This window comes from Xiphophorus hellerii, chromosome 6 (assembly GCF_003331165.1).
Source record: "Xiphophorus hellerii strain 12219 chromosome 6, Xiphophorus_hellerii-4.1, whole genome shotgun sequence".
NCBI classification, from domain to species: domain Eukaryota; kingdom Metazoa; phylum Chordata; class Actinopteri; order Cyprinodontiformes; family Poeciliidae; genus Xiphophorus; species Xiphophorus hellerii.
In genome coordinates, this window is record NC_045677.1 from 4,206,793 (window position 1) to 4,234,297 (window position 27,505).

At 43.2% G+C, this 27,505-nt stretch overlaps 1 protein-coding gene across 2 annotated transcripts in view; it reads right to left on the minus strand.

Annotated features, from left to right (window-relative positions):
- Nucleotides 1-24,861, minus strand: part of ephb3a (eph receptor B3a) — a 69,204-nt gene extending 44,343 nt beyond the window's left edge. The window contains exons 1-3 of one of the 2 annotated variants that reach the window (XM_032565416.1): nucleotides 24,282-24,861; nucleotides 9,908-9,972; nucleotides 5,233-5,905 (exon numbers count right to left, since the gene is read on the minus strand). In XM_032565416.1, coding sequence (XP_032421307.1) covers nucleotides 5,233-5,905; nucleotides 9,908-9,972; nucleotides 24,282-24,345 — 802 coding nt within the window. In that variant the 5' untranslated portion in view covers nucleotides 24,346-24,861. The remainder of the gene's footprint in view (nucleotides 1-5,232; nucleotides 5,906-9,907; nucleotides 9,973-24,281) is intronic. The other variant, XM_032565417.1, reaches the window with a different exon arrangement.
- Between the last annotated feature and the right edge of the window lie 2,644 nt (nucleotides 24,862-27,505).

A 27,505-nucleotide genomic window follows, 5' to 3' on the forward strand; every position in this document is an offset into this window, starting at 1 on the left:
CAAGTTTGGTCAAACATGTAAAAACAACTTTAATTAGTTCAGTCAGTACAATTAGTGGAACAGCCAATTTAAAATAAATAGTAAAGAAACTGACAAACACAATAGGTTGACCATCTTGGTCAAATATGTAAAACTAAATTGCAACCTGGAACCTGGTCATCCCAGCAGTCAGACACCCACACAGCCCACACAGCAGTCAGACCGGTCAGCGCTGACGAGGAGAAACTGCCCCACAGCCCCCAACCATTAACCCGCCGCAGCGGCTGGAGCGCTAAAGCGCCATATGAGGAAGGGCAGAGTGCCATCCCATCTGGTGAGACAGCCCAGAGAAGGCCAAGAGGAAGAGGGGTTCCCACCACAGCACAGCGCAATCCCCACAGCCCATTGCTGGCCCCACGCCCCCCACAGAGCAAAAGGCCAGCCAGTGACACCGCCAATGGCTTCTTCACACCACCAGTCCCCGCCAAGCGGCCCTGGGCACAGAGGCAGGAACAAAAGAGAGGGCTGCACGGGATCCACACAGTGCCCAGCCTCATCACAGCCTCGCCCAGGTCACTACAAATGGAGACCGTAGCTAGAACCCGCCCAGAGTTACCAGGGAACCCCTGAGAGGAGTCCAGGCAGGAAATGAGAATCTTTTACAGTAGATTATGAGAAGTTACTTTAAATCGTTGGTTGTCATTGTGGTGGACAAATACTATACTCAACTATAGTATCCGAGTAAAAGTTTACTCCAGTTAAAGCACTGAAGTACTTAGTTTTGAAAATACTTCAGTATTCACAAGTACAAACAGTACATTGCTGTATGGTTTTACGAGGGCTTTTACAAAACCTTGTAACTTGCTAAAACAACGTATTGACATGTAGAACCACTCTGCTACAAAACATCTACGCCACTTTAAGGGGCAGTGTTATATATTTTCCAGCCATCTAGTGGCATTTTACAGCAGAGTCAAGTAGCTACGTTAACTTCAGTTATAAAAATGCTGTGAACATCAAAAATGACTTAAAAGAAAATTGACTGTAATTTAACGCCTTGAAATTGGGTGTCTGCCTCTTTAAGAAGCTACTGTTCTTTCTGAAACTGCCTCCAGTAAATCATCACAACATGGCTCCTCTATTTAACCCTAACAACATTTTTACCAACGTTTCAGTGAAGAAAAGCAGCAACAGCGGACTACAAGTCTGTGCTGAGCTTAAAGGGATGAATTATAAGTTCCCCAAAGAATAAATACTCCAGTAAGGATACTCAAACAAAATTTACTTAGGTATAGCACTCAAGTAATTGCACTTCATTAGGGTTAGAAATTTGACTAAGTATAAAACAGGCCAAAAATAATCAAATGTTGCAAGTCATACAAATGGATCTAGGGATCTAATGACATTCACCATCCAGTGCAGGGCTCCACTCAGCTCACCTTAAGGAAGACACCAAGTGAAGCAAAGCTTGTGGCGCGAGTTCTGCTTTCATCTCCTCGGTCTGTCCCCCCCCCCCCTCTGAGTGTTGACCTGCCTTAATCAGTTTTTGTTTGTTATGGTTACGTAAGCTGCAGCAGTGTGCAGAGAAGAGACAGAGGAAGGACGCAGACTCGTATATCCATGACGCGTGAAATGTCCGGCCATCTCCATTTTGTACCCAAAACTTTGGAAAACGACCAAAACTGCAACGATGCAAAGCGCTCAGCATCCATGTTTTCTTCTGCATGAAACAAAGCCCACCATTATTTCCTTTAGTTTATTTTCCTCTCATTTCTTTCGAGTGTCTGCTGAGTCACACCCCCTCCCTCTCTCTCTCTCTCTGTCTTGTTTTAATCCATTAACCTCTTTGGAGGGCACGGTGATTTTCCTGTTTTTGATCCTCCATTTCTCCCCCTATTGTCTTTTCCCCTCTCCTCCTCCCTCCATCTCATGCGGCGTTTGGCTCGGAGCGGCCAGACGGAGGTAAGGAATGAAACGTCTGAGTGATTAATGTCGGCGTGGCGGCGTTGGCTCGCGTTGGTCTGAATGGTGTTAATGAGCGTGGCCGCCTGTAGATTAACTAACGGGTAGGCCGCCGAGGAAATTACACTTCCTCATCACAAGCGCTGGCTGAAGCCCTGGAGAGCTTTTTTTTTTTTATCAGGCTTCGGCGGCAAGCTTTTAACCTTGAGCAGCCAAATGGCAACGAATGAGCTCTCCGGCGCGTGTTCAACACCATTTCTCACGCCCAGGTGAGAGAAGGTTTTGCGTGCGCCGTCTCTGACTTCCTGCCGCCAGCTGCCATTTTCATTCCCCTCCTTTTAGCAGCTGTTTCTGTCCGCGCTTTGGCAATTCACACCTCGTCCCCCCCGCACCCCCCTCTCCCTCCGTCTCTCCCTCCCCAACGCTATCTCTCTTCTCTGGGATTCATCTTCCCATTCTATTATCTGCGTTTGCCTCTGCGAAAATGTATTGGCTCTCGGTTTTGTGCCATCCGACTATCTTTCTTTCCCTCCTGTCCCGCTTGCACAATATTTGTATGCGGCTCTTCTCTGCAACACCTCATTAATTCATACTCCTCCCCTGCCCCTCTTCCTCCTTCATCCCCCGCGTCCCCCCCCCTTCAGGAGCCACACAATAAATGCGAAGAAGAGGGCACAGGCTGAGGTGACTTGCATTGAGCATACAAAGGAGCTGTAGTTGAACAAAAGTCAAAACGAATAAAAATAAAAGTTAAATACTGTACAGGGCGTGGTCCGCTTAGAGCTGCGGAATGTAACTTTTAGAAAAAATGCTTACATCATGGCTAATGGCGGAGAATCGACTTATCGGAAAAGGAAAAACGTTTCTCCGCCGTCATCTGTGGCTGTGCTAACTAGCCTTAGCCTCTTCTTCTCTTTTGACTTTACTGGCTGTTTCAGTTTACACTACCGCCACTTACTGAAGAGGAGTGTGAGCGAGAATTGAAAGCCTCACCTGCATTTTACTGAACAGTTCTGATTCTACAAGACACCGAAAGAAAATGCTTAAAATTTCAAGTGGGATTTGAATTTAAGAGAAGTAACTCAACTAAATTAAAGTTCTCTTTTTCACAACAGGCTCTGTGGTCAGGAAGAAGTCGCAGCATAACAGAGAGCAAAGGGTGGAAGGGACGGGGGAGGAGCAGCGCCACACAAGATTGTGTTTGACAGCGCTAAGACACGCCTCCTAGCTCTGATTGGTTGTTTCTATTTAGAACTGGGAGAAGGCAGAGGAGCTTGATTTTTTTTTTTTTTCAGATTGTCTCATACCAAACTGTCACAACAGTGATAGTTTCAGCAAACATGCAAAAAAGAAAAAAAAACATTTTATATACATTACATACTGCAGTTTTATTAAGTATAATTTTTTTTTAAATGACAGTGTGAGGCCCTGCGCACATAGAGAGGAGCTCGGTATGTTTTTTTTTTTTTTTATAAAAATGTGCATCCACACAAGCTCTGCAACACTCCCAGAGAATGACCGAAGCACACAGAATGTCGCCAGGAAGCGGGATAGAGAGAGAAAAAGATGGAGCTATGACGTCATTGATTAAAAAAAATAAATAAATAATGCACGGCCACATGGAAACATGAAATCGCCACTTTGAAATGTATTCACTCTAATGTTGGTTTTAAAAACGATCGTTTCTAGTTTCGTAAAACTCCAAAACCGTGTGAACGCACAGCCTGAACATCTGCAGACGCACCTTAAACCGTCTCTTTCTTAACGGGGCCTAAAAGTTACGAATATTTCGTCACATCATTCCCTCAATCTAAAGCTCTTTCAACCAAAGAAAGTGAGATTTCTCTTGCTCTATGGATCACAGTGTAATGCAGCGCTGCTCCCTCCCCTACATATTGCTACTCACTTCCAGTCAACAGGCAGACAGAAGGAAACTGAATTTTTCCCTCACAAGAAAGGGAAAAAAAAGACTTAATAATATGGAATCTAAAAGAAACCTACTCACCACTATTATGAAGCTATTGACATAATAACACAGGTGTATTATTTGCAATAAGCACTTAAGCACCTACTGAAAACATTCAGTAGGTGTTTATTCTATTCTCTGTATAAATATTAAATAAACACATTAAAGAAAAAGGATTGAAGTAGAAATACATCAGATGTTTACATTTGTTCCTGAAGGTCACATGATATGTCAGAAATTAAATATTTTTTGATTTAGATCAGTTATGATCACAACAGTTATTTCTATTTGCTAAATACCTGAATAACAAACTGAAGTTTTAAGACACCAAGATCACTAAACTTTCTAACTTGGGAACAAACCAAAAGAAGAGGCTGTCATTATGTACGGTGAAATGAACGGCTGAAGAGAGGAAGAGGCCAGTGTTCCAAAAGTCAGGTAAAATAAAAAATAAAAAAAAAGCCAGTGTAAACTTGGCAAATGCAGTCAGAAACAAAATCCTTAATTTTTGGAGACATGTTTCCCAACCTTGGTTCTCAAGGCACTCCGCCCTGCATGTTGGAGATGTTTCCCTGCAGTTCAGCAAGTTTGTTAATGACCCATCAACTGAAATCAATGTGGTGAAGCAGGGAAGCATCTGAAACATGCAGGGCAGCATGCCTAGAGCACCAGGGTGGAAGAAACTGCTGCAGTCTGATGCAACTAAACTGTAAGTGTTTGACTTTAAGGGCCATCGCTACTTTTGGAGGAAAAACGAGTAAAGATTGCAAAAGGTGAAGAATGGGATAATGTTGTGTGGGTGTTTTGCTGCAGGAGGGACTGATGCACTTCATAAAGTAAATGGCAACATAATACAAGAACATTATGTGGAAATATTGAAGCGACATTTCAAGACATCAGGCATGAAGTTCAAGCTTTGGCAGAAATGGGTCTCTGGAAAGGACGAGGACCCTAAGCTAACACTACATTACTTACAAAGTAACTTAAGGACAACAAAGTCCATGTTCTTGACATTAAAAAGTTTGTGGGAAGAGCTGAAAAAATGCGTGTGTGCAAGGAGGTCTACAAACCCGACCCAGTTCCAGCAGTTCTGTCAGGAGGAATGAGTCAAAGTTCTACTCTGTTGTGAGAAGCTTGTGGTAGAAAACCTACATTTGACCCAAGTCAACACACCAGTTCTGTAAAATGTCAAGGAAATCCATCTTAAACTTCTGATCTTGTCTATATTTATTTCTAGGTAGTTGGATCAACTGTTTGTCAGTTTTAAGTCAAAGCAATTCTATACTGTGAAAGGCCAGTGTGTGGTGAAAGTCCTGTGCTCTTACCCTGGCACTGTGTGCTGTCTGCAGAGGGTTCATAGCCGGCGACGCAGGTGCACGAACCCACCGGAACCATCCACTCTCCGTCCCCGTTGCAGTACAGTTTGAGAGGGACGGACACCTCCATGGCGTTGGCCACGCAGGCCCCTGGCGCGATCACCAGGGAGGTGGCTTCTGCACCCGTGGCGGTCTCAGGGAAGACGGCGAAATTGGCAATGGTGGTGGAGCACTTCTTGAAGAAAACCCTGACTGAGATGAGCGACATGCAGGCCCCCAGGTCCTGGAAGGCCAGGTAGAAGCCGGCCTTGGACAGGGGGCCGAAGCTGCGCACTTTGGTGTTGATCCTGCCGGCCTCCAGCAGAGAGAAGCTCTCGTCCGGAGCAATAGTATCCACCTTCACGTAAGGGTTCTCCCTCCACAGGGGGCTGCTGTCTGTAGCCATGTCCCCCTCTGACTCGTAGTAAAACAGATTAAAGGTCTCCTTGCAGGAGCCTGGGATGTTGGGGATGCTTGCGCAGTCGCGGACAGAGAACTTGAGTTCCACGTAGACTCTAAGCACTCCCCTGCGGGGGATGAAGTCTGTCCTCAGCCAGTTGTTCTGGTTCGGCTGCCGGACGTTGCACACCTGGTAGGTTCTGATTGGGCTCATGGAGTCGTCGTATCCGCTCACTTCCTCCCACTGCGAGGGGAGAAAAAAATAAAAGACAGATGAACTCGGTCAAAACAAATCCCAGTAACCTGACTGGAAAGCTAACGAGTGTTGGTGATTGTAGATTGAAAAAAAGGGGCAATTGAATTTCTGCCAGTAAAACTCTGAAGTTTTGAGATTAATCTCAGAAACTTTGTAGAGAAAACTTTGCAGTTGAAACTTTTTCGCTTTTCAAACTCTGAAATTTCCAAGTTTTTTTTTTTTTTTTTTAAGAACATTTGAGATTAATCATAAATTTCAAAGTTTTCCAAGTTACTAATTTTTTCCCTAGAGAATTTCTGAGATTAATGTCAAAATCTTGGGAGTTTTTCTAGCAAATTTTCAACTTTTTACTCTCAGAAATGTCGAAGTTTTTTCTAGAAAATTTCTGAGTTTTTTGGCTTCGTTTGGTTTCCTAACTACAATGCTCCTAATATGCCATTGTTTAACCCAGACTCTGGTCTTTAGTCGCTTAGAAAACCCAAAAAGATCTAATATGTTGTTTGTTGACGTTAACTAATGCTTCCTAATGCAAGCTGCTCAAGCATGGAAGACGTTCAAAACAGTCCTGTGGCGCTTGGAACGGATTACAAAAAAGAAATGACACACACACACACACACCCCTACACACACCTACACGCCGACACACATTCCCGCAGCATGCTGTGTACACGAGGCCTGTGAGGAATAATTTGCAGCTAAAACGCTTCTAATTGCATGAATCATTCAGAAAATTCCAATCATTATGGGCTATTAATAGATAACATTTTCCCATTAAAACACATTTCACGCATTCTATCTGTTTGACTAGTTCCGATGCCGAGCGCGTGCCGGAGGTCTGCGGGAAAGAAACGGGGGGCGGGGCGGGCACTCTTCTTCGGCTGTGATCACAGCAATGTGTCGATTTAAAAGCTTTATCAAATCCTACTCTCAGTAGGACGACCTGTCTGTAAATCTGACGCGGCGCAGTCGACTGGGCTTGAGGAACGAGATTTGGGTCTCTCACACAAACGGCACCGTTGAAACTCAAACGTTCCCGTGTGCCTTTAATGAACGGAACTCCGTCCGTGTGATCGGGTCCAGCAGTGTGATCGCTGCGCACTACGTCTTCATACGCATGAAGCATGACTGCATGTATTTGCATATATTAGTTCATAAAGCTGCCACGCTCAGCCGAGTTGGAGCTCAGGAAACGCTGATTTAACATCTTAGATGATAAAATTCAAGTAACTTTTGACTTTGTGTTTGCATTTATAAAACAGTGATGACAATACAGTTTCACATCGCCTTGCAAAGGTATCCAGGCCCCATGAGCTTCTGGATTTTGTCTCATTACAGCCGCAAATCTTAATATATTTTATAGGAATTTATGTCAGACGTACACAGTTTGCTTAATTGTGAAGTAAATCTTTGAAATGACTTATCTTGACTCTCTTTACTCTGATACCCCTGAATACAATCCAGTGCAGAGAAACAGCTTAGCTTCCCACGGTAACAGTGGAGGAGCTGCCAAAATACATATCTCGGGTGTGAGAATCTGCCAACGAGACATTATTGGTGCACTTTGACTTAAACGCATTAGAAATATGGCACAAAGAAAGTCAGTATTGTAAAAACCCATAAGAAGTCTTGCTTGTCAGATTGCCATGATCAAACATGTGGATGATGGTGTTTTCCGAGAACGATACTGGAAGTAAACTTCTTATGCCTCGTCTCTATTGGTGTAACTTAACCGGTTCTTCCTCAGTCAGCCCCTGCCAGATTAATCTGCGTTTGCAGATACTGCAGTTCTTCGTTTTTTTGGGTGGTTCAAGCTGGATCTAGTTGGGTATTGTGCTCAAGCAATTTGATTGGCAGTAGACTGCATTCATGTGTTGACCCATAGATGGACATCAACCATATCCACATCTCAACCACCAATTCACAACAAGACTGTAGAAGCTGCTAATCGATCATTCCATTGATAAACTTGGGGTCCAAACATTTTTATGAGTTGTGGCAGAAGAATAAATACAGCATCAACTGGACGGTGCAACCCACAATGAACAGACACACAGTGAGATTTTGGAAAAACTTTCCACCCAAAGGTAAATGCGCAAAAGACGTCAACAGCCCATCTCCGGCTCATCCAGCTAAGCCCAAAAGGGCCGGATAAGCCGGAGAAGGGCTTTGCACTCAAGCGATTTGTTTGGCAGCAGACTGCATTTGTTGACTGGCCCGTAGAGTTATGTCAGCAACATCTCAACCATCATTTTCAGTGATGGTTCAAGCTCCAGCTCAATAGTTTGTGAGATTGAACCAATCAATGACTCCATGGTCAAACCTTGAGGTCCAAACCTTTTTAATCGACTGCGGGGGAAGAGAATGCCTTGCATCAACTGGACGGGGCAACAAACAACTACAGCGAGAGATTTCTGGTGGCCCAAGGATACACGCTCCACATGACATCAATTGACTACAGCTGCAGCGTGCTCACAGCCCGCCCATATGAACGCCCACATAGTGAGGAACACATTGCCCATGGAGGCGAGCCCAACTAGAACTGGACCAGACAGTGGCTAGTCAAAGTCCTGACTTAAATCCAACTCTGATCACATAACATTTATGTTTACAGGTGTTCTCCGTTGAATTTAGCTGAGCTCGAGCTGCTTTGCTAACAAGAATGGGCAAAGCATCTAGATGTGCAGGGGTGATAAAGATTTGCAACTGAAAGTTGGTCCTACAAAGTATTGTACAACCCTTTTTAGACTCTTAAAAATTAATAAGTTCATAGTTATTCATTTGAATGTGTGGGAATACCTTAGCAAAGTGCTATATTTGTTTTTAACAGCGATGTTTATATACAAACTAATATTAGAAGCCCTAATATATATTGTCCACTGGTCAATAAATTCAGTCCATTAGGAAATAACCTTGTGAGACGTCAATGTTTCTGGTTTTTTCCCCCCTTCGGTTCCCAGTTCAACTGAATGCTTCGTTTCCATAACAAATGACTGCCCCAGAAATTGATTATTTCAACTGGAGGGAAAATAATGCATAACTCATCTCACGTCTCCGGGCTGCCGGGCAATTTATCCCCAAACGATGAGCCCAAAGAGTCGGCATCAGACGTCGTAAATCACCGGCAACACGTTGACGCGCTACCTGACAAATATGATAATTGCCGGCCTCTGAACAAACGGGCTATGCCGGGGCGTGAGGGGAGCGAGGGTGGAGGGTGAAGGGGGGGGCTGGTGCGCTGCCTCGCCGGTCCTGACATATGACTTCATGGATGCCAGGACATTCAGGAGTGGGCCCGGAGTAAAAGAAGGGGGGGATTGAAAAAGAAAAAAAAAAGGGAGCTGGTGGAGGTGGTTTCCATGGCAACCCAGCATTTCCATTGACTGACTTTGCGCTCACGTAGCGAAGACAAATTGCGCCGGCCGGGTGTGGGGGAGGTCTGTCAGGCTGTTAGCCCTGGGGTCAAATTCATGTTGTTTTATTTTCTCACAATTCCTACAGGGGGTATCAACTGAAAACCCTTAATTTCTGCCTGTAATGCACTCCTGGGCCCGTATTATAAAAGACGCATGCTTCCAGGTTGCCAGGCCCTCTTTCCTGGGGAGAGACGGAAGCTGCGGCCCACCTATGCAGTCCTCACATTAAGGGGATTTTCTTCCGGCCTCGATATTTGCTCATTTCGCGGCACCAAGTACAATCTACACATGCAAACTCTTGCACTTTTTTTTAAGGACTCCAGAAAGATGTACACACTGAAATCTCACATTTATTTCACACAATGTCGCCGTGTGCTTTTTACTGTCCAAGAAAGTAAACATTCCCTGCAAAAACAAAGATATAAAACAGCAGGGAGGCTCGCTGTTCAAGGCAGATTGGGCTCTATTAACAGGCAAATGGAACAAATGCTGCTGGAGGAGAAGGAAGAAAAAAAACAAAAAAAAAACACAATGCACAAAGCAAATTAAATGCATAAGCACACTAACTCTAACTCACCCCGCTCTCTGGAAACGTGGTCCAAGCCAGCTCTGTGGTAGCCCACCGACTGTCCATGAGGGTTTCTGCAAACGGAGAGTAGGAGGGAGGAAACAGGAGCTCAAGTTAAATGGTGTGAGCGGGGGGGGGGCTGCACAGCATTAAAGACACACAAGTTCCCCATACAAGACAAAGGAAGCAGGTAAGGCCTGCTCTCCCTCTCCATCATAACCTCCACCCACATGCGCTCACTTTATGAAAGCGCTGACAATCACAGCAGATCTGTGATGCAGCCTAATTAAGCCTCTGTTTTGCAGCTGTGTGTGTGTGTGCGTGTGCGTGTGTGTGTTCACGCCTGGCACACACTCCTCTGTCCTCACTCATTTATGGAGCTCAGAACAAAGCGTCCTCCTGGATGCCTTCAGCGCGAGTTTGACTTTGTGGTTCAGAAAGGTCTGATAAGCTTTGGAAACTTTGGCCCAACAGCCGGCGGCATTGGAGGCTAATAGTTGCTAGCATAAATTGCATTTAGCATTTTAAATAGCTCGTGCCTGAGCTTATGCTGGTACCACCTCCATGAGGACAATCTCTCTACATTTGAAACTCACCTCACATTCAGGTTGAAGCTCTATAACAACAACCGTTTAAAAAAAAAAAAAAAAAAGTGGAATTGTCATTGAAATTGTAAATAAAAAGGCAAACAACAAGCAACCCTGCCCCCAAAAACCGGCTCGGACAAACGTGGGAGGAGCCCGGATCCGAACCAGTGACCAGGGGCCGCCTGGCCCGCCGGTCCAGTCGGTTTGGCTCACCTCAGAGGAACTAACCCCGTTTACAGCCGCAGCGTCACCGACTCCCATTGTTCTGTTGCCTTTGCTGCATAATCAGGGAAACAATTACACTTTCTTCATGGAGACTCAATGACACGGCGCCTGCTGTGCACCATTTGCTCACAAGTTGTTGATAACAGTGAAGAAGGAGGAGGGTGTGAGAGGGCTAAAATAAATAACGTGCTCTGTGTAGAGCAGCGGAGGAAACGTGGTTCTGTTGTGGCGGCAGACCGGAGTTAGCAAACAGTGTCTCGTCAGCTTTAGTGTGGTACTGATAGGAGGTTGGTAGGTTTAAGCAGAACTTGCAGTATCTATGTAACCGTGGTAATCGCCAAAGCTTTTCTTTGCTTCACGAGAGAGAGAGACTTGGTCAGAACTAGACTGGATTTCTGTTTGGACCAAACAGAAACTCAACAGTATGGCTACAACAAGCTACAGATAAAACTGAGCATCTAAATTTTATCAACTGGTTGAAGCCTCGGTTTTATTGGCTAATTCAGTCTGTGATTTAATTTCAGTATAAATAAATGTAGAGAACACTGGAGGGCAAACGGCATCGTGAAGACCAAGGAACACAGCAGACAGGTCGGAGGTCGGTTCAGTCCATCATCTGAAAATGGAAAGCGGGCGGCACAACTGCAAAGCTGGCAAGATATGGCCGCCCGTTTCAAACAGCCAAGATTGTTATCTTGGAAGAATAATATATAAACAGGACAACTCACATGCTACACAAAAAGCCATCAGCTATGTTTCCATCTAATTGTCGTGTTGCATTTGAGCAAACTTTTAAAATGACGCAAAAAAGAAAAAATCCAAACTTGCTAAATAGGCATGTTTTCATCTACTGGTTTGGAGCGAATCAACCACGCTACGCAAAGCACAACTTTGTCAGGTGTTGACACTCAGTGTGGCTGTAGTAAGCAGGAAGTAGCATTTAGATTTAGATTTTTCCAAGTTTCATGCCTCTGGTAAGGCACAGACCCGCCAGCCGATTGGAGTGTTTGTTACGTCACGACTTATTTGGAAAAAGCTAGTGTGTTTTAGCGTACTAGTTTATTTTCTGAAAAGCCGAAAACGGCCTCAAACCAGCTTAGAAACGTCTTTTTTTTTTGTAAAATTGAGGAAGTTATTTCAAATTTAGCCATTTCCATCAACCTTTTCTAATGCGATACTTCAAAATGTGCATACAAAAATAATGGAATTGAGGATAATGTTGAAATAAAGTTTGTCAAGTCAATGAATGGAAAAATCAAAAAGATGAAAAAATATACTCTGGAAACCATAACTCGGATTTTTGGTCCACACACGAAACATTACGTGTTGCTATAAACTACCATTGTATATCGCTTTTTCTTTCACTAGATTATTCTAGGTCAAACAGGAAGTGTACTTTCAGCATTAGGTGTGTTTTCTTGTTCTTCTGTGTGTTTAAAGTTCAGAAATACCGATGTTGGGATTTTATTTACTGCATTTGTTTGTTTTTTTAATTAGTATTTTATCAGTCATCAGACATTTTAGTTGAGAGATAAAGCTTTAAACAATCAATGGGAAGAGCTTTGTGAGCTCATTTCTATTTTAAGCTGTTGTACTTTTACATCTGCTAATGAGAATTATCTGACAAGAACAACACCAAAGCCAGAGGAAAAAACACAAACGCACTGAAATATAAAGATAGGAAGAGTATAATTAGTTTTTCCACTGATATTGTGACATAAGCACTGCAAGTCTGACCTCATTAATTTAATTGTATTGAATACAATTGAAGACTTTATTTTGAATGCACATCCAGTATGATTTATATATATATATAGCTGCAGGCTGTATCTATACATATATATTTTCCAAAAAGAAATAGGAAGAACATGAACATACGCAACTCATCCTTTTTGTTCCGCAGTCAATCAAATGATCGGCTGTCCTGTTTAAGCCACACTAGTTATATGTAAATCCAAACAAGTACACACATTAACAAGTCTACATGTACCTACTCATATGTACCTCCAATCAAATTTTTATATACATTTTCATTAGACTAAAAGTTACTAACATTTTGGATTGGCCCAATATGGTTCTGAACTTAAATTCATGCCAGGAGCTAAAAGTAAAGACAATGGCAAAGAGGCATTTTTGCCTCCACTTCCCTGTGATGGACCTCATGAAATAGCCTGCTAGCTAGCAGCTAGTGGTGTGGGGTTGTGTTGCGTTCCACCAAGCCAGTCTAGGGTGCATTGCAATAGACGATGAGGGAATGAAGAAACGAGACAAAACTAAGATGTAGTAAATTTATTTAAGGAAAAACAAATGTAATCTAGAATTCAAAGGAAAAACCTAACTAATCCGGATCCTAAAATCCCAGGTTTCTAACGATGAGCCACCAGCACTAGCTAGTGAAGGAAGCACTGGTCCTTTCTCCGTCCAGCCACAAGCTGGAACAAAATGAACAACCAGTTCTCTAGAACAATAGCCACAAACCCTTAAACCCTTTAGTAGAAAGAACCAGCACTCATCCTACCACATGGGAACAAAACAAAAGGCAAGTCCTGAGTCACCTGCAGCACACCAGCTGCCCACAAAACAACCAAAAAACGGGTCTCAAGCTACACACATGCTGCCCAAATGGCCAAATGGCAATAAGATCAGTCCCACACTCCGCTTTGTACTCTGCTCATTAGGGGGCACAGTGGAACCAGCTGTGCCTGCTTCAGCTGCAGCAAAACTAAGACCTAGCAGGGTGTCTGGGGAAATGAATACATTTTTATGTGTTTTGGCCTTTCATCCACTCAGAAACTCTGTCCAATGTTACTAAAAACTACCACAAATCACTATAAAGCTCATACCAAAGCGGAGATTTGAGTAACTCCCATATTTGTGTGTATCGCTCTTAAAGAGGTTTTAGGTTCCCGGATATTACAGTCTGCAACAAATAATGCACCAAATAATCCACATACTTGCTTTGACACGATTCCCAATAGATATTGTCTTGTTTCATCAACTTTATATTCTAATACTCTAATTAAAAGTACTTCAACCTGTATATTTGTCCACACAAATGAACCTCCTTCTGCCATGTTTAATTCCTAACAGGAAGTCTTGATTGTTTTGAAGCAATCTGATTGGCTGACATAGATTTTAGCTTTGCGCTACACTGCCCCCTATGGCCTTTGGCATGTTTAACACAATGCAGATTTGTGTTTATTCCGTGTGGACGAAAACTTTTCTGAAACAGATAACGTAAAGACAATTTTTTTTTTTTTTTAAAGATGCGGTGTAGATATTTGTATTTATTAAAAATATGTGTACGAGAAGGAAGACAAAGTATTTACACACATGCAGGCGCTGTTGCATGTAAAAAGGTATTTTTCAGGAGTTGGCTAATAGTAATATTACAGATATTTACCGATATTTTTCACTACCATTGAGGCAAGATAAAAACAAGTATCAGTTGTTCATATAGGCACAGTTTTATTTATCAGACAGATACTGATATGTTGAAAAATTACTAATATCGGCCGATACTGATGTTAGTGTCGATACATTGTGCATTGCTACTAAAAACCCAAACAGAACAGCTAAGGAATGAAGTAAAGTGGAGTCTTAAGTCAGGCTTTGTCATCCAACATCATTGCTTAGTAGGTTACTTATAGTCAAAGTACCACATTAAGTGGTGGTTAATAGTAGTGCTATTATGCCATGTTTAGTTTTTTTCTACTTCTGCACACATTTTCTTGAGATTTTACGTTAAACCGACACCAAGCAGGTTAGCTCTGCCCGTATAGCACACGTAAAACCGGCTGCATCGCCCCCCGTTTCCGACTCACGTCCCCTTCAGCATATTATATTCCACGTTGGTAAAACAATGAGATTAAACGCTCTGGCGGTGTTAAAATGAAAAGCAAACAGACAGTTGAGAAAATGTGAAGGTATTCCTCGGCAAACGGCTCCTCGCGGGGACCGGCGCGCCGGGGAGGGAGATAAATCTCAGCTGATTCTAATGACTCATGATGATTTACTGCGCTGTGTATCGCTGAATCCCCACTGTTCCCCACTCTGAACAGCTCATGTCACTCATATGACTAATTAATGCCTTGTGATGCCTCAGCCACCATCAATAATCGCCGGGTCACACAGTCAGCATGAAGATGTTTGCCTCATATTTCGATAAGGACAGGAACTGAAAACCTTTTTTTTTTTTTCCTAAGGAAAACGGCATACTACTTAATGAATAACACTACTATTATTGCTACTAACCACCAGTAAAGATGAAACACAAAATAGTCGATAATAACATAACCTTATGTCAGCTGTAATTGCAGATAATGTTGAGGGGTATGAATTATATATTAAGGGTGCGATTTAAAGTCGAGCTGTATTTTTCTTTGAACATAATGGCCTCTGGAATATGCTGGAAGAGTAAAACAGAAAAAATCCTCATTTCAAAAGACTAAGCATACCCTACTATTGTTGTTAATAGAAATTCCCCTTTTTTCCTCAGCAGGATGATTAATAAGTAATATTTATGCACAAAGCAAACCTAAATTTACATTAAGTGCCGTTGCTCCGCTTTAAAAGCCTTTTTCGTTCCTTCATGCTTGTCTGCAGAAGGGAATGAACGACAGCAGCTAATAACCTCAGTTGTTAAACCCAAATAAATGCCTGTGAACAAGGTTGTTTTACTGATTAGCACGGCTTGAGCCAGGGAGGAGGAACTAATCAGCGAAATCAGCGCCTGTTGTCTCTGCTTGGCCACACTTGGGCCTCTGCAGCGCACCAGGCCGCTCCCGAACGGGAGCCGACTTGCCCCCCCACCCCTCAAGCGGGCGATCTGGAGCGTCGGCCCCCACCCGTTGCCTTATCTCTCCCAGGTGCCCTGAGGCAACGGAGGCAGAATCAGTCACCCTCAGCAAACCAAAGGTCTGAGCTGCTGCTGCTGATGCTTTAAGCGGACTTCGTTTCGAGGCGCACACAGGCTGCAGGCCTGACGCCGCTGCCTCCGTAAAAGCTGGGCTTAAGTCCCCGTGTGAACAGAGGCAACGTCAAGCCCGCGCGGCTGTTGTGGGTTAGAGCTTCACTGCTAGCAAAAAAAAAAAAAGTTAGGTGAATTCGGGAAAAATGGGACGCCGAGTTAAAATGGGACAAAACAAAGGCTGGAGCACGATCTGTCTGAGCTAGACTTGCTGAAAAGACTTGCTTGATGCCAAGGTGTGAAAATGTCGGTACAAATGTGTGCAAATCTTTTGTCGATGTTGCGGAGTTTCCCTTAAATAGGAAATTAAAGTCACACAGGAATAAGCTTGTTCACTTGATAAGTCATTAAAAAACATGGCAGCGACGGACGGAAACAGTTAAATGAAATATATTCAGAATAGCACTCATCATCTATCAGCAAATTTAAGAAATCTCAGAATAGTTGTATATGAAATTTTGTACAATAAACTAATTCAACTGCTAAACTTTTGCTAGTTATCATTTAGCACAAATTCTTCTTGTTTCCAATAGCAAAACACCAAACTAGGCATATCTTGACAACAAGTCTTTGCTTCAAAACAGGCAATTCAAACACGAATGTAAAGAACATTCAGTGTTTCAAGTTCAGGACTGAAGCTTGCCATTTTAGGATGACTTTTTGCCTAAGCTGGATGGTCATTTGAAGCACCATCCACCTTCATCCAGCTAGATCAGGGGTGGGCAACTCCAGGCCTGGAGGGCCGGTCTCCTGCAACTTTTAGATGTATCTCTACTTCAACACACCTGAGTCAAATAATGAGGTCATTAGCAGGACTCTGGAGAACTTGACTGCACTTGGGAGGTGATTCAGCTGTTGGATTCAAGTGTGTTGGACCAGGGAGACATCTAAGAGTTGCAGGACACCGGGCCTCGAGGACCAGGATTGCCCACCCCTGAGCTGGATGAAGCTGGATTCAAAAGCAAACTGGACCATTTGCTTTTGAATGGTCCAAAAGCAAAACAAGTTGAAGCTTTTGGAGTGGTTTAATCAAAGATCCGATTAGGGCGTAGAGGTTTGACCTCAAGCAGGTCATTGATGATTAAAAACTCTTCAGTGTGACTCAATTAAAATAATTCTGCAAAGATGAATGGGCCAAAACTCCTCTTTATAAATATTAAAGACACAACGTCGGTTATCACGAATGCTTGATGGCAATTATTGCTTTCAAGGGTTTAGCAACCAATTTTTTAGGTTTAGGGGTCAATTACTTTTTCACATAGCATCAGGTTGGTTTGGATTGTTTGTCCCCTGAATAAATTAAACCAGCATTTCAGGTCATGCTTATGATAAAACAAAAAACCTGTATATGAAAATGAGTAGAAAGAGAAAAGAAAACGGTACAAACAGTTTCTAAACAACCCCAAAAGAGTAAGTCACAGCAGACGGTAAAGAGACTGCTGATGTGGCCTGGAAGAGGTTTTTATCAGTAAATATCCTGCCTGCAGCTGATTTTAATGGCTTTAATTTAATGAAACAGTCATTAGATTCTGAGCAAACTCTGAGTCAGAATCAGGACGGAGACGAAAGCCGCTGCCACCTGAAAACAACAAGTAGTAATGCAAACGCTGTTTTATAAACCTGCAAATCGCCCTCACATTTCTATTAGAGTTATTTACAGTGTAGTCGACAGTTCATTTTAAAGACATGTTACTCTGCCCATATATACCAGCCAGTTATATGAGCATATGTATAAATGCTTTTGTACGATGCACTATGACACAGTAAAGTAGAGGTTTGCTCGGCGCTCGGAGTCTCTGTTGGTTTACGAAGCCTACAAAGTCCTACGAAGTTCTCATGTTTTCCCCTTTTTCCTACAAACCCTTCCTGTCAAATTGCTGATTAGTAAAGACCTCCAGTGCCAGATAAGTCATTTTCTAAAACGCGTCATTTTGCCATTGTCTGTTGGTTTCAAACTGAATAGCCATTAGCTAGGCATTAGCTTCCAAGCTAGCCTCAGTTTCCTCAAAGTGAAGATGCTAAAGGACATATCTACTGCTAGTGAGATATCCTTATTGCCATAACATATAAAAATATACTACTATTTTTGAAACATTTTCACTTTTAGGTTATTTAGTAGTTTGCTGTCTTTGTCCTTTCCACAGTATTTTGGCTAATAGGCCAAAATAGGCATCAGTGTAACCACAAATAGTATTATGTAAAATAGATATTTTTGAGCTTTACACCATGTAATGTTATTCCCTCATTAAAAACTCATGGAGTGTTACTCTGATCCTGTCTTGCATGTTTGAGAAATCAATTAATCTCCATGGCAACCATTCAGCTGTGCAAAACGCCTGGTTGGACTTAGCCCCGCCTTCAAGACGCAGCTCCTCCTCAGAGCTGCAGCTTTCAAGCTTCTGCCACACAGAGCAGCCCTCCACTGCAATTCCCCCCATTCAACTCCTTCAGACTAGCCGGCCCTAATTAGCAAACATCTGTTGAAACTGCGCATCTGCTGAGTTCATTACGCTTCGATGGAACGCTGGCATAAACTTTGTTAAAGTTTTAATAGAGGAGCCATGTTGTGATGCATGTTGTGATGACTTCCTGAAGGCGGAGTTTCGTGCCGTGGTTGTTAATCTGACATTGAGCTCGCAGAGGAAGGACTTGCTGACACATTTTCCTTTTTACTGTTTTTATTTTACAGTTAAGAACTAGATTTTTTTTCTGGAAGAGCAGGAGCTTTTAAAGAGACAGAGGCCCAATTTCAAGGCATTAAACTACACAGTACAATTTCTTTTAAGTCATAGTGAACATCAAACAACTGAAGACAACATGGTTACTTGATTGTGCTATTAATTGGCCCGACGTGTCTGGAGAATACATAATACTGCCCATTTAACACAGCTGTCAATAATATTACTGTTAGTATTATTGTCATAATGAACAATATAATCTGGTACTGTGCCTAAAAATATGCTTTGTCCTATAGTTCTAAACTATCAGCTATTGTTGAGCTAATTCGTGTTGACCTGATTTTTGTCGTACATCAAAGGGGATTCTTAATGTTTGCAGCTACAAAATCATTTCTCCACACTTATTTTCTCCAAGGTGCATTTATTTATTCAACACATCCCTATTTATCCATGTAATGTCCTTTCATCTCATGCGGCACTTATTTGACGGCGTTTAGGAAAACGTGCCGAACGAGGCCCTTTTTTCGCAGACCTCCAGAATCATAAAAGCCGTTAAAACCTCGCAGCCAACACGAGAGAGGATAATGACGCCTATCCTCGAGCTTAGAGCCGACTCCCGGCTCATGTGCCGCCGTAAAACACTGAAATGGCAACATAAAAAAGGGTTTCCGTCAGCCAGTAACTCTCCTCTCCAAAGCGTGTCGACTCGCTAATTCCCAGAGACCAGTTAAGGTTGAGAAAGATCCCATTTGTTCCACAGTTCTCCCCCCTTTCCTGGTAAATTTACAACACCCCTGAGATAGGCAGAACTGCTACAACTCAAATCCAGATTTCTGGTCCCCCCACCACCCCCACCACCACCTCACTGCTCTCCACCTCACTCATAAAGCTGCAGCAGAGGTGGAGTCATTCACCCCCTGGGGTAAGAAAACAATGCAGTAGTGGGAACTTTAGAGCATCACCACTAGTGGCATTTAATGCTGTTTTTTTTTTCTTCTTTTTTTCTGATCGCCTGCTGGAGCCAAAATGCCACACAACTCTGTATTCTCCAAGTGCTTGGGGAGCTCATGCATGCTGATGTTTTATTCACTTTGTGAGAGAGGAGGGTTGGGGGGGTATGATGAAAGGGGAGGCATCCCTTGTATCGCACTGACACTTGGAGCCAGCCAGCAAACACATGAAATATTCACGGGGGAAAAAAAAAAAAAAAAAAGCATCATCACCATTGATCAGTGACGATCAACAGTCAACGAAGGGGTAAAATAAATCCAGCTTTTAGGCATTTGTAGGAGTGTCGGGGTGTGTTGGGTCAAGTTTTTTTTAATAATGTCCTTTAATGAGATGACAGGGAAAGAACTTTAGTGGTTTTTTTTCTTTTTTCTAACTATTGAGCATGAAGTTGCACAGTATCTGCCCTTCCCCCACCTGTTTTTGCACACTGCCTCGAAAAAAGGGCTGTAATGTTTTCTCTTGCTTACAGGAAAGACAAATTCTGTTTTTTGAACACATTTCTTGTTGCTCAAACTCCAAGCCATCCCTCTTACTACTACCTCAATCACACTGCCGTTTACAGCGTTTAATTTTAATAGAAGACAGTTGGTAGTCAATTGAGAGACGAGATGTTGGAAGATAACTCCCTCACATCACATCCCTACACATTTAGCACTGTAGCACAAAAAACTTGATCACCAGAAAGGCCATGTGAACCGGACATATGCTCTAGAATCAATGCAACTGGAATAAATACCATTAGCTACAATTGCTCAATATCGATGTTCCTAATTCCAGAAGCTTCACTGACCTCTAAATGCAGAATGCTTGAAACCTATACAGGGTTTCTCTCAGTGTGTTTGAAGCCTGGCGGGCCACCAGACTTTACTTGCCTCCCCTCCCTCTACAGGCTAAGCATTGTTCGCTTATTTTACTTAGGGATTTTTAAACACCAGTAGCAGTGACAGTTGAGATGGATTAAGCTAGGTTTACAGCTGACACATTGAACTGGGTGCAATTGATGTACAAGTTGTTTTCTTTTTGCAATTTTCTGTGGGGAAACTGCTACTGTAGGGCAGATCTGCCCCTCTTCCATCTTTTGCTGCACACTGCTGTTGAGATGGCTGAAAGGCTGCTACTGCATTCCGACCCTAATGGGCTCGAAACTTGGAGTAGCAACGAACGACAGCAAAAGACAAAACGTTTCTGCCACTCGGGGCGAACCAAGCACACGAGACGCGACAGCAGGCTAGTGACGCAACTTTCTTGAGTCGCGTCACTGGCCTGCGTGAACTTCTACGCGTACAAACTTGAAATTCCACATGCACCAATTTTGCAAATGATTGTCGTGTACGTTTCTTAGGAAACGAAGGTAGAGGTAGCGACGTCGCCTCTAGATTGCCACACTTTGCAAGGAGGACTAGTTTGGAAATTATTTTCAGTTGTGAAAATAGAGAGTACAAACCATCAGTGCTATAAACAGTGACTGGACACTTCAACTAATTAACAAGCTAATATACACTTATTATACTTTTGACTATCACTATAACGAGCAGAACACTAAAATTTATATTTTGAGCCAAAAAATGCAAGTTATTACACAGGCCTGTCGCAATAAATCAATTAATTGCATGATGAATTAAAACGAGCTAAATAATTTATATGATTTATCATTTTTTCACTTTTCTCTCTCTCTGTTTCTACCAAAAACAAGATGGCAAAAGTCTTCAGTCTGGTGCTTTGGTCTCAACTAGTCACTTTTTTAAAAAGGACAATTTTGCTTACAGAGACTTCATAGTTCATTTTATTTGTTTTGTTTATTTATTTTTGGATATTTTAAATATCTTCCAGTTCCAGTGTAAAATGATGTTAAAACAACAAAATTATCGTTTATCGCAATAACTTCTGGGACAATTTATCGTCCAGTAAAATTTGTTTCCGTGACAAGCCTAGTGTCAAACTAACAAAATAGAGATGCAATTTTAAGCAAAGCAAGATTAGGATTAATTGTAACTTTTGTGTTTTAGGTCAAAGAAATTAGATCGCTTATTTTTTTGTTTTTGTTTTTTAATAAATACCAGGATGTTGTCAAAATATTGTATTTTTTAAAACAGAGATTATCACACTGAGAACGTCATACAGGCTCCTGCCTACGAGCTTGATTTGCTCTGGAATGCGTATCTCTGGAGTGAACCGCAGCGGTGAGAGTTGATACTGATCCTCAGCTTGATGCTTGAGGAGAAGCTCTTTGAACAAGTCGAGCTGACCTAGTTCAGTCTTTCTCTGCGGCCGCTCGAATCTGCTTTTACAGGTCAGCAAATAACGGTTTGACTCGATATGAAGACGTACGGAGAGAGCAGAAGAATCAGAACGATCACCCCTGCTGGTAGGGGGGGGGGAAACAAAAAACGGCCAAAACACACAGACACACGTAGATCCTTCAGATTGCTTTATAAAGTCTCTTTCCGAGAGCTCATCCATCTGGTTTATTAGCTTTTAAAATGAGAGGACAGTAAACGCTGACTGTAAATGAGAGAATTATAACATAAAAATGTCAAAGACGCTGAGGCCTTTACTGCAGTCTGGTGGTGCAAACAGGAGGTGAGGCACCAATGTAGCTAACTGCAAACAGGAAGCAGAACCAGCCCAAGGCAGAGGCCCCTGGCGTAGGCGGGAACACGCCTGCAGGGGGCCCTCATGAGCAATTAACGTGAAATTATTTCATACAGGTTAGAAAAATGTGTGTCTGTACACAGTTTGCGTTATGAGCGCACTCAAATGACTCATTTGTCATTCATCGTGTCGTTTATCATTTATTGTGACACATTTCTTATCGCAATAAGAATTTTTGATTTATTGTCGTCACAATAAATTCTGATAAACGATGTTGAAAAACCCCACAAAGCTGTTCATATTGTTAGTTTTACCGTTTTTCTCCACTGTTTGTTCAATGACAGCTTCAATAAGCATCGATACGTTTGAAACTATGATTAAATGTAGTTACTGCATGATTCCAATCACACTTCCTTACGTGACTGGTGTCCTAACGAGGAATATTGTTACCTTCCGAAAACAACGACCCAAGTCATTTTTTGCAACGACAAAAAATAAATAAATAAATAAATTCACCTCTTTCTTCCCAAAAGATGTTTTAGGCAACAAAAAGAAAAGTCATTTTTGGCAAGAAATGACTTAGTCTATTATTTTAGGAAGGTGACGATGTTACAAATGGGAATGTTTTTCAAGAGCAGTGTTTGTTTTTGGATGGCTATGATTGCTGTGTGATGCAGTCGCAGCCAGAAAAAAAGGATTTTATTGTCACTTTTATTGCAGTAGTACAAGAAAACATTGTGAAAAAGTCCATATCACCCACCACTGGTTTATCAGCAAAACAAACATTAGGTGATGAAAACGACTCAACTTGTGATAGACTTTAACTATACACCAAAAGCGATCTGTTTTATATGGGTTTTTAAATGTAGCTTTTTGAACCAGATCATCAATAATTGCTTTGTTTATATTTCAAAATCCAATAGATTGCGTTTTGTTTTGTTTTTTTAGCTTTTAGCTGCAAAGTTACAGGAATGTAAAACTGTATTTTTCAATCGCCTTTTGTTTTGTGTGTGGGTGTGTGTGTGTGTGTGTGTGTGTGTGTGTGCGTGTGTGTGTGTGTGTGTGTGTGTTTTGTTTTGCTGTTGTTTTGTGTCTCTCGCTCCTTGGTGGAGCCCCTGATAATCTCTCCCCTTCAAACTCCCAGCTTTTGTACAAACTCTAGCAATAAAAAAACAAAACAAAAAGAAAAACAGGATGCCACATTCATGCCAACAGCAACCTGCAGGAGAAAAAGGAAAAAAAAAAATTGGCTGTGCCTGCCTGTCTTCCAGCTCATTTAAACCCATCTGATGATCTGCCCTTCATGTTTATCCTCAGAGGACAAACATTAGTTAACCCCTGAGCTTTGAGTAACGGGCTCTGGCCTGGGGAGGAGAGTGGGTGTGGAGTTGGTGGTGCTGATCGTCTCTGCGTGGGGAGCCCACTGGGACTCTCAGTGCTGCCGCCGCTGCATTGATTTACTCGCTGACACCAGAACTGATGAGGGATCAAGCTGGCCACGGTCCAGCAGAGGCAGATTGGATGGGGGGAGGAGAAGGGGGAGTGAGGTGAGGTGAAGCGAGGAGAAGCGGGCGAGGGTGGGCTTCTCCCCTGAGGGGGGCAACGCTCCCCTCCCTCCCTTGTTGATGGAGAGGGCCCGCAGCGCACTTGTTAAGCCGTTGACCTTTAATACACACTTGTCATCTAATATGTTACACATGTGCGGAATTGATCCGGCGGCGCGCGCGCGCGTGCTTAGGGGGCCACCGGCCCGACGCAGGTCGGTCGGCTACAGAGCAGCGCGCGCGCAAACCTCCTCCGGAGCGCATCATCTGCGTCCTCACGGTGACGCACCCCCACCTCCACCACCACCACCACCACCACCTCTCCTCGCTGCCTTCCGTGGAGGGAAACCGAACCTCCTCAGCTGTGGGGAGGATAGGCGGGGCAGGTGGGGCATCCTCGCTCCGCTGGCGGGTGTGACAACAAGGATAATAGCAACAGGGACAAGTCCCAAAAGCCGCATCGGAAACACCGGGGGCGGGGTGTCATCACGGAATAACCCCTAACCCACCAATTGGGCTGTTAGTGGGTCTAATTAAGGAAAACAAAAGCGGGTCCGGTTTCTCCCACTGAGACAATAAACATCAGGTAAACTGAAGACATGGAGTGGACTGCTCTGGTTCAGTTCTTACAGTGGCTCTCTTTCTTTTCTTTTTTTTTTTTTATTGAATTTTTCCTGTTATGTTGTCAGAAACCAAACAGTCTATTGTTTATACGCAGCAAACAAACAAACAAAAAAAGCAGATATTTCCAAAAAAAAAAAAAATCAAACGACATACCTTCTACAGCCAGGACCACAGGGACAACGAGGCTGCACACCCAAAGCAAGTAATCCATTGTCATAAACCAGGCGCTTGCAACATGAAGAAAGGTGTGCAGACTGGACCCCCCTCGGACGGACCGGAGACTCAAACGCAGAGAGCCGCAGCAGCAGCAGAGCTTTTTCTTCTCATGTCTTCAGCTGGGATTGGGGTGGGGGGGCGAGGAGAGAGGGGAGTGGAGGGGATACGGGGTGTCTCGGAGCCCCGATCAAGCGCACAAATCCTCAATATAAAACCATGCAGGCTGGTGCCGTTATTACTCCTCCGGGGTGATGAATGTCGCGCCGCTTCACAGTCTCATTCTCTTTGTGTGACTTTACCGACAGCGAGCTACGCTCCAGGGGCGCATCTCCGCGCCGAAGGCTCTCCCGGGGCCCGGGGGAGAGGGGGGGGGGGGCGAGGTACCGGAATCCCGGCGGGTGAAGTCCTCCACTGCGCAGAGGGACCCGAGAAGCGGCTCCCTGTCCAGCTCCGCCAGGATGGTGCTCCTCTGCGAGGGATGTGCGTCGGAATGGCAACAGAGACCGAAAGAGGGTGAAGGTGGGAGGGAGGGGGGGCTCAGCAGCAGCAAGGCAGACATAATTAGTCCCATGCTTCCTTTCAAGACTTTCAAAGTAAGAGCACACAAATAACAAAAATATGAATAATAATTAATGCATTATCTGAAACAAACTTACTGTGCACGTTCCCCTTCCAAAACTTTTTGCTGCATGCTGCTGGCCAGCTGGCTGAAAGAAAGAATGTAAACTGCTGTTTAGAAACATTTTCTTCCCAGTTGGAAAGGTAAAATTGTGTGAAAACTTCCCTACAACGATATTTTATTTATATATCACTTTTTAAAAAAAAACCCTGCTTTGCTGTACGCACAAACGTCAAATGATGGATGTAGCTGGTGTTTATTTGTAATTGGGCATCAAACTCCCAGTGCACCCCTGATGGGGTTATAAAGACCACAACTATCAGAAAGCAACTAAAATCCTCAAATACTTTGGACTTTCTCTAATAATGCGTATGACTGCCTATTTTACAGCGAGGTGCAGTTTGTAAAGGTTTTAAAAAAATAACAGCAAATGTTTTGACTTATTTAGCCTGTGGTGCTATACTGTCAGTATGTTTTTCATTTTTCTAAATGTTACAATTCCAAGCTAAATATTTAACACTCATTATTTTGTTTACAATCTAAATATTTAACTTGCAAATTCAGTATTTAGATACCAAGCTAAAGGTTTAGGTCTAAGCTAAATGTTTAATTTCCTAAGTAAATATTTATTTTCCAAACTAAGTATTTAGCGCTGACCTAAATATTTAGCTAGCAAGCTAACCTAACTAAATATTTAGATTAGTTGCCTAGCTAGGTTAGCTTGCTAGATTGCAAGCTAAATATTTAGGTTGTGAGTTAAATATTTAGAGATGTGACATTTCTAAATGTATTAATGACATGGTGAAAATATGACATTTTTGGTTTACTTAGCACGTCATATGGGGGAAAAATGGTTTCAAAGTTTGTCTTTTTTTTTTTTACTGTGAAACTCTAGTTTTGCGGCAAAAGAAAAAGAAACAAACTCCCCCACCCAGGATCAGATATAAGCTACTTCATCATAACCAAAGATGCCGTAGCTTAACAAAGTCTGACGTCACTGATTGGAAAATAAGGCTTTTACTTTGTAGTGAAAACCCCCCGAACTTCCGTTCGTGTCCAAGCTCTTTAAACCGAGCTCGACGCAGCCGTGTGCGCGCGTGGAAAGTGGGTGCAGGACAAAAGAGTGTTAAGGTGGGAGGAAGAGGAGGTGGCGGCGAAGGAGACTTGTTAGCGTGCCCGCAGACTCGTACCTGCCAGGCGGCCGCCGCTGCGCTTAACACCGGCCTGAAGGTTGCGCGCAGCGCCGCTGCAGCGCCGATCGATGGTGGCATTAAATGGACTGCGGTCATACCGGCGGAGAATGTCAGCGAGAGCCGTGAACAGACAGCGCGTCCCGCGGGTTATTGAGTGGCCCGGGTGGCTGATACTCCATAATAACCATCTGATTGGAGCTCAGCCACACTGGATTTAACAGAAGCAAAACCCGCAGATTTCACTTAGTCTCAGCATGAACCGCCGCTATGGACGTAATTGGATATTAGGAGGGATAACAAAAAGAAGGAATGGGTTGAATCGTTTTACAGCAGTCAGTAAACTTTTAGCAGGGCTTCTGGTAGCCATGTCAAGATTTGAGTTTTAAACTGCAAATTATATGATACTGTTTATAAGATTAAAATCATTTAAAAGTGATTCCAGAGAAAGTGACTGGAGTTTTCTCCATTGCTGAAGCGTGAAGTGGATCAGTGATGACCCTTTATTACCTGTTGCTGCACACTGCTGGTCAACTGGCTGAAAGAAGGCTACCTAACCTCACCCAACAGTTTATCTCAGATAGTGCTGTTTTAAGTTGTCCTTACCTGTGCACTGCTGGTAAGGCTGCAGCCAGCTGGTCAGCTGGCTGTTAGGATGACACTTCAGGTGCATTCATGCCACCTCTAGCCCACTTTATCCAAACTATTTCATTTGTCTAGAAAGTCCAGTGTGTTTGGTGTCGATGTGCAATTGAACTTTGATGCCATCCAAAAAAGTGAACTCTGGTCCTAAAAACCTACGTCTTTGTTTGGTGGAAGTGAACTCTTGGTGAGGTTCCAATGCATGTGTGAATGCTAAGCACACGAGGAGACTGGAGACCGCTCCAAAAGCAAGAAGCGCACTGCAACGCAGGGCATTGTGGGTAAATACAACTAAAACACATGCATGAGTTCTCCATTAATGGGAGAAATGGCTCATAGTTTTTTGCCAAAGACAAAAGAGAAATCCTTCAACAGCTAAAATCTGACGCCACTCCGTTTTTGTCTCAACTGATGACATAGAAGCTAAAGGCCCCCCCAACACCCTCAGATGTACGTTTCTCCATGGAGGTCAGCGCATACTCAAAGGGACGTCTGCCAGACATGTCGCGGAAAGGTACATTTTTATGATGGCATACAAGTACTCAGTGTCGCACAGTAAACTCCTCGGTGGCAAACAGTGTTCCCATCAAACTGTTTTGCATGTGACACCAAGCAGATAAAGATTGACAAAAGGTTGAGAGTCAGTGCAAAAAGCCCCAAGGAGGTACAGCGGCTACACTGTCCCTCTGTACAATGCTAACAGGTGTGCG